The sequence below is a fragment of the Panthera tigris genome, chromosome C1 (genome assembly GCF_018350195.1).
Source record: "Panthera tigris isolate Pti1 chromosome C1, P.tigris_Pti1_mat1.1, whole genome shotgun sequence".
NCBI lineage: Eukaryota > Metazoa > Chordata > Mammalia > Carnivora > Felidae > Panthera > Panthera tigris.
The window spans coordinates 149,887,015-149,902,379 of NC_056667.1; the positions used below are offsets into that span (position 1 = coordinate 149,887,015).

Below are 15,365 nucleotides of genomic sequence, written 5' to 3' on the forward strand. Positions count from 1 at the left end.
TCAGTTGGGTGTTGGACTTAGGCTCAGGTCATGATCTCATGGCTCGTGGGTTCAAGACTTGTGTTAGGCTCCTCACTTAATGTGGAGCCTGCTTGGGATTCTCTCTCCTTCTCCCTCTCCTTGCACCCCTCCTCCTCTCTCTCTCACTGTCTCTCTCGAAATAAATAAAGTTTAAAAAGCGATTTTTGACACACCTCCATTACAGTAATCTTTTGTGTCTGTATACTTTCATATACTTTTGTGTTGCTTTTCAGGGTCTGTTTGCTTCACACTGAAGAATTTCCTTCAGCATTTTTGCAAAGTAGGTCTAGTGGTGATGAACTCCCTCAGCTTTCCCCCACCCCACTCCCCTGCCCCCAGTTCTGGAACGTTTTTATTTCTCCTTCATTTCTGAAGAACAGTTTTGCCAGACATAGCATTCTTGGTTGATAGATTCCCTTTCAGCACTTTGACTATATCATCCTACTCCCTTCTGCAAAGTTCTTGCTGAAAAATCCACTGAAAGTCTTATAGAGGTTCTCTTACACGTGAATTGCTTTTCTCTTGCTGCTTTCTGAATTCTATCTCTTTGACTTTTGACAGTTTAATTATAATGTGTCTCAGTGTGGATTTCTTTGAATTCACTGTGATTGAAGTTCTATGGGCTTCTTAAATCTGGATGTCAGTTTCCCTTCAGATTTGGAAAGCTTTCTTTAAGTAAGCTTTTTGTTCCTTATTCTCTTTCTTTTTCTTCTGGGACTTCCATAATGTATATATTGGTCTGCTTAATAGTATTTCATATAATTCTTAGGCTTTCTTCATTTTGTTTTTCATTCTGTTTTTTTCTGACTAGAAAATTTCAAATGGCTTATCTTTGAGTTCACTGAGTCTTCTGCTGGATTGAGCTTAATGTTGAATTGCTCTAGATAATTTTTCAGTCTAGTCATCATATTTTTTAGCTCCAAAATTTCTGTTTGGTTCTTTTTAGTATTTTCTATCTCTTTGCAGATATTCTCATTTTGTTTGTGCATTGTTTTCTTGAGTTCATGGAGAGTCCTTATCATGGTTATTTTAATTCTATGACAGGTAATTCATATTCCTTTATTTCTTTAAGATGAGTTTTTACAGATTCATTTTTTCTTTTCTTTAGGCCTATTTCATGTGTCTCATTACTTTGTGATGGGATTGGCACATTTGAAATAACAGCCATATCTCCTACTCCTTATGGACTGGCTTTGTACAGCAGAAGACCTTACTAATCAGCTTGACTAAAGATTCTGGGAAACTCTAACCTTTTTTTGTGGGGGGGGGGAAATATAACTTTTCTGGAGAAGGGAAGTATTAGTGTATAGTTGTAGAGGGAGGATATCTGGAATCAAGTGTATGGTCAGACTCTCAATTAGTTTCAACATCTTCAGCTTTACCTCTTACTGTACTTCTTTGCTTAGTATGAGCCCTTCTCTTAGTCCAGACTTTCTTTGGGATTCTCCTGAGCAAGACTTTATTGCAGTTGGAAACCAAGATTTAGAGTGTTTGAGTGGTCTTCCCATGGCCATGCAGCCAGCAAAGAATAGAGCTTTATGTACAGCCAGCCTGTGCCTGGGACTTAGTAACCTATAGTTTTAAATAAATTGCATTAATGTATGTCTACTACTGCATCTCAGGCTCCTTTGTTTCCCTTTTGCTATATCTCTCCCTCTGCTACCATGGGGGTCACTGCAGTTGCCCATAGTAGCCAATGCTTCTATATCCCAGTCCCTTAAAGCCTTTGTCACCAATTTTCTCACTGGAACACTTTACCCTCTTAGAGGTCCAACCCCAAGTGAGCCCAGCTGAGGAATCTTCTAATCTTCCTTAGTGAGAGCAGGAAGCATGCTTTTTGTGTGTCAAGTAGAGTCTCTTGCAATAATAAATAGACACCCGATATTCTATGAAGAATAAGTGAACGAATAAGTGTCTGAAGTAGAAGACATAAGAGAGACTATTGTCTAATTAGGCAGAGGGATTTACCAAGTAGAATATAAGATATTTTCTACAGAAATAATGTTAGTAATGGTAGTCAGGTTCTACAGTTTGATTAATATCACTAATATAGCAGTCCAAATAACTTTTAAGTTATGCAATATATATATATATATGGGTTAATCTGGGAGTCCAACCACCATTTTTATAAAATGCTTCTGTAAGAAACTGTTTTCTGAAGGACAAATAGTGAGCTTATGAATGAATTTTTGGAAACATACAATTTGTAAATTGAAACTAACATCTGAGACCATTAATCTGTTGGTAATTTTTGCTTGTGTCTTCTTCTGATTTATTTATAAAGTTATAAAGAATCGTGAAGTCAAAAACTGTTTTCTATTACATAATAACAGTACTATGCCCAAATCTTGCATTTTCCCTCTTCTCTTATCCCCACCTGGCATTCATTATCTTACCTTCTATATAGTAGGTATTAAAAAAAGCTTTTGTGGGGCGCCTGGGTGGCTCAGTCGGTTGAGCGTCCGACTTCAGCTCAGGTCACGATCTCGCGGTTCGTGAGTTTGAGCCCCGCGTCAGGCTCTGGGCTGATGGCTCAGAGCCTGGAGCCTGCTTCCGATTCTGTGTCTCCCTCTCTCTCTCTGCCCCTCCCCCATTCATGCTCTGTCTCTCTCTGTCTCAAAAATAAATAAACATTAAAAAAAAATTAAAAAAAAAAGCTCTCATGTACTGATTGATTTTTTGATACCTAGAGTACTTGCTTCAGCCTAATTAGTAAAACTATAAATGACTTTTATTTATTTATTTATTTAAAAAAAATTTTTTTTTTAACGTTTATTTATTTTTGAGACAGAGACAGAGCATGAACGGGGGAGGGGCAGAGAGAGAGGGAGACACAGAATCTGAAACAGGCTCCAGGCTCTGAGCTGTCAGCACAGAGCCCGACGCGGGGCTCGAACTCACGGACCGTGAGATCATGACCTGAGCCGAAGTCGGACGCTTAACCGACCAAGCCACCCAGGCGCCCCTATAAATGACTTTTAGAATATAAATTAACTACAACTTTAATTGATATGGTTATATAATATTAATAAAAATAAGTAATTTATAATAATAGATTTGGATATTTATCATTTTTGCCACGTGACTTACAATTTAGGGGCAAATTGTCATGGTAAAGGCTAGGAGGCCTCCTGGTTTCAAAAGCCCCCAAAAGCCTTGTGTTCTAACCAATACATTTAGGGATTTCCTGTCACTGGGACAGAGAGGAAATGACCTCTCTCATTTGAGGAAGTACTGTAGAGTAGTCTAATGTCTAGATAATAATATATCTATCATGCTTTCTGTCTTGGAGTTTAGGATGACCTAACTACTTTTCTCTCAGATAGAGGAAAGTTATAACTGGAGAAGAAGAACCCATCACACATTTGTTTCAAGTACAGTGACAAAAGGTACTTAGTTCACAAAAGACACTTATTTTGCCTTTTCAGGTGTAACTGTGTAGAACCGCATAATCCTAGCAATGATACATTGAAGGAATGGAGGGAGTCCAATATTTCTGCTTCTGACATAATTTGGGAGAACCTAACTGTGTCGGTAAGTTAAACACTGAAAAATAAATCATATATTGGATCTTACTACTGTAAGGGCTTTTGTTGACATTTTGAATGAATTATTGCCACTAAGGTAAATTATTTTGAATGCATAACTATTATACAAGTAATAGTTTTGTGTTAATTTTAATTTCGTTTTTAGGTTTTCATTAGCAAACTGGGGTTTTCTTTCATTATTAAGTTTTACTAATAGTTAGTAGGCCTGAGTTACTCTAAGAGCAATCATAATTTGGCCAGATTAACTGAAGGCACATTAAATAAGAGTGGTGTTGACCTAAATGAAACCATATGGCAGAAGTAAGTCGGCCTTCTGTGTAAAGAGCCCAGAATGCTTTTATTTCACTCTGTAATCCTGCTCCAGCTGTTCAGAATATGCTGAGGGGGAGGGGATGTTTGTTAATATTTTAGTATAAATATTGAAGTCTTAGGAAGAACAAAATCACTATTAACAAAATTCTGGCGCCTTCCTCAGGAAGGGCTTTCTTACTTACATTTTCTTCTTATCTCTCACTCAAGGAAAGGAATGGCAATGATTTTTTCCCTATCAGGGTTAAATCCTGTACTTAAAAGAAAGGAAAATTTTGTCTTTCCTCTGTTTTGTGATTCTGCCCCTCCCCCACCCCATAGCTGCATTTCTCATTTATTCCTAATCTCTTATAATGTCTGTGCACCTCTTTTTCCATCTGTATTTGCATTCTTCTGTTCAATCTAATCATAACTGGAGAAATTGAGTGTTCTGCTTTTACTAAATGTTAAATAGAATCTGAATTATTCTAGTTACAAACATTACAATCCATAGCTCCTGCCACTTTACTAACCTGTATAAGCTCAAATTCCATAACCATCATTATAATACTATATGAATACTAATTCATTGCATGAAACACCTATTTTAGCAAGTGAGCCCGTTAGTGGAACATAGAAATCTTTTTTTTTTTAAGTTCATTTATTTATTTTGAGAAAGAGAGAGAGAGTGTGTGTGTGCATGCACGCATACATGAGCAGGGGAAGGGCAGAGAGAGAGGAAGAGAGAGAATTCCAAGCAGGTTCTGTGCCGTGAGTGCTCTGTGTAGAGCCTGACTGGGAGCGGGGGTTGGGGGTGGGGGGTGGTGCTCAATCTCACAAACCATGAGATCATGACCTAAGCTGAAAGAAAGAGTCAGATGCTTAACTGACTGAGCCACCCAGGTGCTCCTAGAAATCATTTTTTTGTTTTTCAAATATTGTAAAACTCTAAGTATGATACCTATAGGAACATTTGACCTATTGCCTAGTTCTGCAAATTTCCCCCATGAAATGTTTTCTTTCAGAATGAAAATCAAATTGCTTACTCAGTTTAAAATTCTATCTTGACCTATATTTTATGACCTATATTTATTTTATGACCTATATTTTTTTCTTATACTAGTTATTTTCTCTAGAATAAACTTTCACTTATTCTTGTTTTTTTCTGTTACAATAACATTTAATTCTGTTCCATCTACTTGTCCCTAGAAAAATAACATTACCAAACTGTTTCCTTTTGGAGAGCCATTTAAATGGACCAATAAAAGAAATGTTGAACAAGAAAGAATGCTACAGTTACTTAGAATTTAGACATGGGATTGTGGTTGATCTAGTCAGCAGTGTATCTTCCATTTATATTCCCTTTGGTAGACTATAAAGATATTACATCTAAACGTCCCTTATGTACTCATCTTGGTGTCCTCTTCAGTACAGACACCCAGTAATTTAATCTCTAGATTATTTAACATGATAATTTACTCTATGTGTAATATATATTCTCTTAATAATTTAATGTTAAATAATAATATTCATTCTATGTAATGGAAAATCCTTAATAACTTTCTAAGAGACTCATAGCACAATTGATCTGGCTGGCAATGAGTTAATTTTAGATATTAAAAGTTTTAGGGTCAAGCAGAGTACAGTAAAGAAATATTTTGCAATCAAAGCAAATCTTGCACTTTTTTTTTTTTCTGTACTAGGTGTTAACATTCTGGCAGAAATTTTCATATTATTTTTCATTAGTTAAAAGCAGTTTTTGCAATGGGTAATTGCTAATCTTGACCAGAAATAGCCTTTATCACCAAAGGGAATGCTATACAATGAATCTTGTAATTTTTAAGTCAATGAAAACCATTAAATTTTTTTGTCTTGATTATAATTGCTGGGTGTTTTTTCAGTGTAATCCCCAGCATCACCAAAAGCATTTTATTAATAAAACACTGTGCTAATGGCTATCATAACTGGTTTTATAAAAATAGTGATATAACATTTACTTTATACGTTATTCATTTGAAAAGTTTTTATTGGATTGTTACATATCTCATGAATTGTAATTTATGCCTTGCTAACTCTGCAAGGGTGAAGAATTTTAGCTTTCTTTGATTCTCCCAAACTGCTATATGCATAGTAAGTATTCAATAAACATTCAATGATTGTTTTTTAAATTTTTTTTACAGTTATTTATTTTTGATAGAGATAGAGCACAAGTGGGGGAGGGGCAGAGAGAGAAGGAGACACAGAATCCAAAGCAGGCTCCAGACTCCGAGCTGTCAGCACAGAGCCCGAGGCAGGGCTCGCACTCACAAACCCTGAGATCATGACCTGAGCCGAAGTCGGACGCTTAACTGGCTGAGCCACCCAGGCGCCCCTCAATGATTGTTTTGAAAAGTAGTTCCATGTCACAAATTTACTACTTAATGCAAGTGTTTTATTTTGGTTCATTTTGTTTTTCAGCTTTATTGAGGTATGTTTGACAAATAAAAATTATATCTATTTGAAATGTACAACATGATGTGTTCATATACGTATACATTGTGAAAGGATGACCACAATTAAGCTGGTTAACATACTTGTCTCCTGACATAGTTACCTTTTTTCTTTTCTTTCCTTTCCTTTCCTTTCCTTTCCTTTTCTTTTCTTTTCTTTTCTTTTCTTTTCCTTTTTCTTTTTTTTTTCTTTTCCTTTCTTTTCCTTTTTATTTCCCTTTGGTGAGAATTATTAAGGTCTACTCTCCTAGCAATTTTGAACTATATGATACAGTATTATTAATCATATTCACCATGTTATATATTAGATTTTCAGAATTTATTCATCCCACACAACTGAAGCTTTAGACCCTCTGACCAATATTTCCCTATTTTCCTTTCTTCATCCCCCATAGTCCTTGGTAATCACCACTCTACTCTTTGCTTCTATGAGGTTGACTTTTTAGATTCCATATATAAGCGAAGTCATAAAGTATTTGTCATTCCATGTCTGGCTTATTTCACTTAGCATAGTCTCCTTCAGGTTCATCCATGTTGTTTGCAAATGACAGGATTTCCTTCTTTTTTAAGGGTGAATGATATTCCACTGTATATTTATACCACATTTTCTCCATCCATTTATCCATCAACAGACATATAGGTTATTTTCATATCTTGGCTATCATGTATAATGTTTAACTCAGGTCTTTTATGGCAAGTTAGGATACGTAGGTTTCATATATATATATATATATATATACACATATATATATATGTATGTATATGATAATATACATATATATTAACAGTATTTCAAAATCAGTCATTCCTAGGCAAGGTTTAAAATATTCACGAGCAATAAGCCATACAGAGAAAGACAGATACCATATGGTTTCACTCTTATGTGGATCCTGAGAAACTTAATAGAAACCCATGGCGGGGGGGAAAGGAAAAAAAAAAAAAAAAGAGGTTAGAGTGGGAGAGAGCCAAAGCATAAGAGACTCTTAAAAACTGAGAACAAACTGAGGGTTGATGGGGGGTGGGTGATGGGTATTGAGGAGGGCACCTTTTGGGATGAGCACTGGGTGTTGTATGGAAACCAATTTGACAATAAATTTCATATATTAAAAAAAATATTCACGAGCAATTGACTAAAAATTGGCTAAGAATTGTCTCAGTGCTAGAATTACATATTTCGCTTGTATGTATATAAGGAGGAAGATGATAATGTCAACTTAAATTTCTTATTAATAAAATAAGTGGTTCATGTGTGTGTGTGTTTGTGTTTGGGGTATAGTTAGTATAAACCAGAAAATTAATGTAGAAATTTGTAGGTCACGATTTTTATTTTTAAATAGCATACTACCCTCTACAAAGGAAGAAAAAAACCCCACCCTTTTCAAATTTGCTTTGAATTAAAGTAACAAGGCAAGCTATTGGCAATTTATTATAGATTATATGAGCACTGAATGCTCCTTTAAATGGCATCTATGTTCTTAAGAGTTGAGAAGAAGACCCAGCCAAGTCCAAGGAATATTTAGAAGACTTTTATATTGGCACAAAAGACTGAAGATGGGCACAAATCTATAGATGATGTGTTTGCAACTCATCTCCTAGCTCCTGTTTGTATTTAGCCATTCTGTGTAATCATGACTTTGCTTAATAATTTTGCTCTACCAGCATCTCTGGAGAGGAGCAAGAGAAGAGACTAAAAATGCAATGATTCACTTTTGGTACTTTGTATATTTTTTAAGAGTTTTGACAGAAGGAAAATTAAAACCATAAGTAAGGCTGGGAGGGTGTGGTTTCTTTGGTCTTTTAATTATCCAAATTATTGTGCTCTGTATTAGCTTAATATGGATAATTAGAATTTCAACTTTGGCTAGCAAGGAAGATATTTGCAGCTAAATTAGAAAAGGGAACACAATTTTTAAAAAAATAATTATAAGGTAAGCTAACAATATTTCTCAAGAATTCTAGCCTTAGGGGTAGCTGTCCCAAATAGATTTTATTGGCTGTTGGTTTGTTTTTGGATAATGTGATTATCTGTGACCTATTCCAAAATCTTTTAAAGGTATTCATTTTCTGCTATACAAGGAATCCAGACTCTGGACTGGGCAGAGTCTGCTGCTGATCAGTCCTCAGTCCATATTTTTCTCTAAGATCTTTCTGTACCCTGGTGCAATTCAATTTCTGTGTAGGTCCAGAATATCTCAAGTACTAATAAGGTCACTGGATCACGTAAAGCACTATTTTCTCTGTGTTGGAAAAAAAAATACTTCAGTAATAGGATCTTTAATATAAGAGAAATCAAAATGAGTTTAAAATAATTTTTTATTTCAATTCAAATTATTAATGTTCAAAATGCTGTTTTTCTTGGAGAAAAGAAATTTTTTTGACTTTGCTGCCACCTCCTGGCTAAGGTAGTAATTAGAATGATCCTTCAGGGGCTTATAAAAATACATACCAGGAAAAAAAACAATATTAGATCAAGGACAAGTCATAATAAATATGAACTTTGCCTTACTCACATAGTAACTCTTTCTCTTTTGTTCTGTAACCTAATTTTGAGCTCCATCTTTGACTCCCAATTTTATTTTAAGTAGCAATATATCATAGTTTTCTTGTTGCCTTTCTCGTTTTTCTTGGTAGCTTTTGGACTAGATAATTCTACAAAACCACTGTTCTTCTTTACTGTGCAATAATATTCCCACCACAGGCACCATGTTTGTCTCAAAGCTCTGCTACCCAGCAGCAGTGAGGCCATGGCAAATTACTTAATTTCTCTATGTCTCAGATTCCTCAGACATAAATAGAAATAATGACATCTCCCTATTTTATAGGGTGGATGTAGAAATCAATTAAGATCATATATTTAAATGGTTTGGCATGGTGTTCACCCTAGTTACCACTCATCAAGCCTGTCATACTTTCAATAAATCTAGTGTTAGGAACTTCGTGGAGATTGGGTTAAATATACATTGATTGGTAGTCAATTAGTTTTGTAGATTTAAATTTAATTTTTAAAAAGCAAAAAAATGTTGTAAGTGGTTTGTGTTCAGTTTTAACATAATCTAAATCTCTAAAATTGCTCACTACCTATTCAAATAGAATTCATGAAGCTTACTCTGTTCAATCATTGAGATTGATCTTAAGATGTTAGTTTTCTGAAAGAAATGTGTCCTTTTTTCCCCTTATTTGCTCCATTTGTTTTACTTCCTCTGGCAGGAATGCAAATCGTTGCATGGAGAATATGTTGGACGAGCCTGTGGCCATGATCACCCATATGTCCCAGATGTTCTGTTTTGGTCAGTGATCCTGTTCTTTTCCACAGTTACTCTGTCAGCCACCCTGAAGCAGTTCAAGACCAGCCGCTATTTTCCAACCAAGGTACTTCGACTACAATTTTCCTGATCAACACGAAGTATGTTATAGTCATATGGGTTTTAAGACAAAAGAAATAGCAATTGCTGTCCTAAAAGGAGCCACTAAAAGGCTTTTTTTTTTTTTTTTTTTTTTTTTTTTTTTTTTTTTTTTTTTTTTTAATGTGAAGGAGCTTGCCAGGTTAGGAGTCAGGTGCGATGAGAGAGGTGCTAGGATCCTTTGTGATCCAGGTGCTGGGACTGCATGTTCCCTCTGGGCTTTTATTCTAACTTCAGATCCCAAAGATAAGCTCCCACTTTCCCACTTACGCTTTTGGAAATCAAAAGCACACACTGCATTACTGATTGTCACTTTCTTGCCCAGTGAACAGTGGGAACTATTCCAGCCTGACAGATACCTCATAGGAGCCACTGTTACATTCTCTAATTGGGAAAGCCCCTGCAAGACTCATTGGAACACTATTCTCTTTTTCATTTTTAAAGTGTCAGTCCCTCCCCCTAACCCACCACGTTTGCATCTGCATATTTGGAGAGGAAAGTAAACAGAGAAACAGCTTAGTTCAATATTTAACACTGCAAAGTAACACCTATAATGTCTGACTCAGCCAAAAAGAAAAAAAAAAGAAAAAAAAAAGAAAAGAAACAAGAAAACAAGCTTTTTAGGGATGAGCTAAAGATTATGATCAAAATTCCACTCTAGGAAAATGTTTTAAGAACTGTTTCTTCCAGGTAAAACTTCTGTTTTTGTCACCTCTTCTTTCCCTAAGGTGGAAGATTAATTCCTTTCCCCTCCCCAGAGCTCAATTTAATTAATCCATGGTGGCTTTATAAATGCGAAATGGCTTGAGGCCTCTGGGTAGCTCAGTCGCTTAAGCAGCCAACTTCTACTGAGTTCATGATCTCCGTGTCTATGGTTCGAGCCCTGTGTCGGGCTGTATGCTGACAGCTCCTTGCCTGGAGCCTGCTTCAGATTCTGTGTCTCCTTTCTCTGCCCCTCACCATTCACGCCTTGTCCCTCTCTGTCTCTGAAAAATAAATAAACTTCAAAAAATTTTTTTTAAATAAATGGAAAATGGCTTTAAAAACTGGTATACACTTATCTTGATGAGGACTGGGTAATGTGTGGAATTGTTGAATCACTGTATTGAACACCTGAAATGACTATAACACTGTATGTTAACTACACTGGAATTAATTTTTTTTAAAAAAGGAAAAAGAACTAGCTTATACAGAATAACTTTAAATTTTTTCCGCTCTGTTGTACACATTCCCTGCTTCCATACTTAACAACGCAGATAAACTAACTAAAATATTCTGCTTCTTCAATATAAATAGATTCTTTTATTGTGCTTTAGATTATGATATTAAAATGGTACCCTTGGGAGAAAGAATCCTAAAATTCAGCCTAATGCTGGCCATGCAATCTTATTCTGTGTATTAAATATTGATGCACTTAATAAACCTAGATTTTAAATAAATTCTGAAAACAGCACAATCACCATGTAACTATTACAGAATGCCTGATTCTAGAAAGGTTGAGTGCATATCCATCTTAATGACAGAATACATAAATATATACTCAGGCTCTGACAGAGCTAATTGTAATATTATAATATGCATCAAATACAATATTGTGATATTATGTCATAAAGTGTTTATAAATTGTGATTCTGAATAGTGTTCTTGAGTACTCCTTACTATTTATAGTTCTTTAAGTGACAAGTGTTTTCATCATTTTTAGGTTCGATCCATAGTGAGTGACTTTGCTGTCTTTCTTACAATTCTGTGTATGGTTTTAATTGACTATGCCATTGGGATTCCATCTCCAAAACTACAAGTACCAAGTGTTTTCAAGGTGAAGTTATCATAGAATTTACTATCTATGTCTCCATCTCTGCATGTTCATTTAGATGATAGCTGTAACCCTAGTACTTGAGATTTTCATGAAAATATAAGGAATAGAGGGTAATAGAGCATTCAATAAAATGCCCACTGCATGAGTAAAAATTTTGGTTTAATATTAAAAAGAAAAAAAAAAGAAGTGTTATCTAGAGGTTAATTGAAAAATTTTTCTGTCAATTATTCTAGTAGGAATATCTATATGCAACACTCCTGAAAGATAAGGACACATTTTGAAACTAAGGGGAAAATGCGTTATTTTGATGCAAAATTGCGCAGTGGATAGGCCTTGGGAAAGAGGTAAAATTAGGTCTGGACTGGAATTCTGACCATGTTAATAAGTAAGCAATTCTTGGGCCAGTTACTTAACCTCTGTGAGCCTCAGTTTTCTCACCTGTCAGACAGGGATGGGGAGGTCCTCAAAGAATTGTCAAAATGAATTCCTTTGGGACTCATCTCAGGCACCAGCAATGTTCAGAAGCATTCCCTGAACTCCGGAAAGGACCAAGCGTCTTTATGTTCTTTTCACATAATGGCCTGTGCACACATATAAGAATTATACACATTTGTCAATGTGCTATTTATAAATGTAAATAAATTTGTCAACTGCAAATTATAAATATTAACATTATTTTATTTACTATAGGTGTTGATTAAGAACATAGATTTTTGAGCCAGTCAGAGTTTAAATTCTGTCTCCACCACTTACTACCTTTGGGATCTTGGACAACTTACTAGGCCCTTCTATGCCTCAATTTTATTATCTGTATCTTCTTTAGAATGTTTTGAACAAAAAAAGAGTTAAAATATTTAAAGCACTTAGACTAGTGCCTTGTACCTTATAAATGCTTTGTGGATATTCCTATTATTATTAAATGTAGCTCACACAGCATATCGGTGTATAATTGGTGCTTTCCTGGTAGCATCTGTAAGACTTAATTTGATTAGGTATTCATTAATCCAGTAACTAACTATATACATTCTTTTGTTTCCTGTAGCCTACCAGAGATGATCGTGGCTGGTTTGTTACACCTTTAGGTCCAAATCCATGGTGGACAGTAATAGCTGCTATCATTCCAGCTTTGCTCTGTACTATTCTAATTTTTATGGACCAACAGATTACAGCTGTCATCATCAACAGAAAAGAGCATAAGCTAAAGGTATATTTTAACATCCATTTTAATGCAAATGCTCATGACTTAATGGATGTCGATTGATATTTATTATACTTTGCCTGTTCATTTGTATAGTGAAATATTAAGATAATGTTTTCAGGTTTGCAATGTTTATTGTCTGTATTCATGACACTTTGTCTTACAATGAGCTTAAAATTAATTAATTTTTAATTTTTTTAATTTTTTTAACGTTTATTTATTTTTGAGACAGAGAGAGACAGAGCATGAACAGGGTCGGGGCAGAGAGAGAGGGAGACACAGAATCTGAAATAGGCTCCAGGCTCTGAGCTGTCAGCACAGAGCCCGACGCGGGGCTCGAACTCACAGACCGTGAGATCATGACCTGAGCTGAAGTCGGACGCTTAACCGACCAAGCCACCTAGGCGCCCCTAATTTTTAATTTTTTAATGTATTTATAGTGCTTGGCTGAGCCTACACTCTGAAACCTTACTTCCAGAACTTAAAATACACATTGCCAAGGCTGTACCTTTACCATGTTTAAAACAATTTAGTGAAATAACAATCCATTCTGGCGATGTGCAGCTTTACCAATTTGTCTTGTATATGCCATTCTTCTACTTCTCTATTTGATCCTAAGTATTGTCTATTAGGTTGCCTTCATTATTGGAACAAATTACATATTCAGGTATTTCTCATTTGCTTTAGTTATTCATCTTTCCATAATGTCTATGACATTATGGAAAACCCAGCCATAAATGTTATAGTTTGTAAGTGATCTCTTAGCTGAGTTTTATTGCACATTTCAATGACTTTTTTATATACAAAGAGAATAAATATGGATATATCTTATTTATTATATTCTGACTCTGTCATTTTGCAACTGTGAATAATCAAAGTTGTTCACTGGTGTGCAGTATTTCTGAGATATTTAATGTAAGCACTATCACTTCTAGGAATATGTTATATAAAATCAACAAAACCAATGAATGGTCAAAAAAAATCTAAATCAAAACTTATAAAAGCAGAACATGCACAATTAATCAAATTGTTTTGTTCTGGTATCAGATATAGTGGGGATAATTCCCTGCTATCTTCGCATACTCTTTAAACTCTAGGGAAAGTTTCCTTGTCAGAGCAACAGAAATCTTACTTTACAGGATTTCATAAGTATGTTTGTTAGAAGGATTAAACAATCTGTGATTGAACTATTTGATGGAAAATAGTAATGGCATTAATGTAAGAAAGCACAATTATTTGTAATAAATCTTACTAAGAAGGAATTTGGTGTATATTTTGGAGAAAATGTGTGTCTGTTTGAAAACAAAGAGCATTCTTCATTCTCTTTGTAGAAACTAACTCTAGTGCTCCAAACCTTTTTTAAAAGGAGTGTGTTCAATTCACTTTTTGTTTTTGTCAGACAAAATTCTTAATTATGTGGAATTTAAGAAACAAAACAAATGAGCGGAGGGAAAAAAAGAGAGAGACAAACAAGAAACAGACTCTTAACTATAGAGAACACACTGATGGTTACCAGAGGGGAGGTGGGTGGGGGATGGGTGAAATAGGTGATGGGGATTAAGGAGTGCACTTGTGATGATCTCTGGGTGATGCATGGAAGTGTTGAATCACTGTATTGTACACCTGAAACTAATATTACACTGCATGTTAATTAACTGGAATTTAAATAAAAACTTTTTTTAGAAAGGTAATTTTACAAAAATATGTCAGAAAAGTCTTGGGAACTAGACAAGTGGTATGCTGGTACATGGTTAACAGCCAGTTCTCTGCATTTACAAAAGAGAGACCCTGGTTTATAATGTTTGCTGATTTTCATGGTGTGAATACTCCCACCATGACCCATTTCAAGTTACCAGTGTGACATCAATTGGCAGGCAGAAATTTAGGAAATTAAACTATTGGTTCCCATAAGCCTATACGAGCTGGATCCAAAATACCACTGAACTACACCATTCAATATTGGAAACTTTGAGTGATGTGCAGGCCTCAAAACAAGGAATTCAGATTTCCAAGTCTAATAGACTACTTCTTTAATAACAATTATTCAAAAATATTATTTGCTTTTAAGATGTCAGTCATCTGCAAAAGCAAATACTGCCACAACTTAATTAGGAAAGTTACACAGTTGATCAAATAGATCTATAAAACATGTGTAAGTACTGTAGGTTGAATATTGTTAGTCTGTTAACTCTGTTAAGAAGTAGGAAAACATTTTTCCCAGACACGGATTTATTTTTTAAAACTGAAAGCATCTTTATATTTTTCATTGTAAAGTAACATATGCTTTTGGTGTAAAAATTAGACAATAGGGGGGCGCCTGGGTGACTCAGTCGGTTAAGCGTCCGACTTCGGCTCAGGTCCTGATTTCGCAGTTTGTGAGTTTGAGACCCGCGTTGGGTTCTGTGCTGACAGATCAGAGCCTGGAGCCTGCTTCAGATTCTGTGTCTACCTCTCTCTCTGCTCCTTCCCTGTCCACACACACACACTCTCTCTCTCTCTCAAAAATAAATAAACATTAAAAAATTAAAAAAAAATTAGACAATAGAGGCACCTAGGTGGCTCAGTCGGTTAAGTGTCCAACTCTTGATTTCGGCTCAGGTCATG

The 15,365-nt window shown here is 35.3% G+C and overlaps 1 protein-coding gene across 2 annotated transcripts in view; it reads left to right on the plus strand.

The window, feature by feature from the left end:
- Positions 1–15,365, plus strand: part of SLC4A10 (solute carrier family 4 member 10) — a 188,251-nt gene that overhangs the window by 138,792 nt on the left and 34,094 nt on the right. For both annotated transcript variants that reach the window (XM_042997242.1, XM_042997241.1), the window contains exons 14-17: positions 3,450–3,555; positions 9,554–9,715; positions 11,450–11,563; positions 12,606–12,767. In XM_042997242.1, the coding sequence (XP_042853176.1) occupies positions 3,450–3,555; positions 9,554–9,715; positions 11,450–11,563; positions 12,606–12,767 (544 nt within the window). The remainder of the gene's footprint in view (positions 1–3,449; positions 3,556–9,553; positions 9,716–11,449; positions 11,564–12,605; positions 12,768–15,365) is intronic.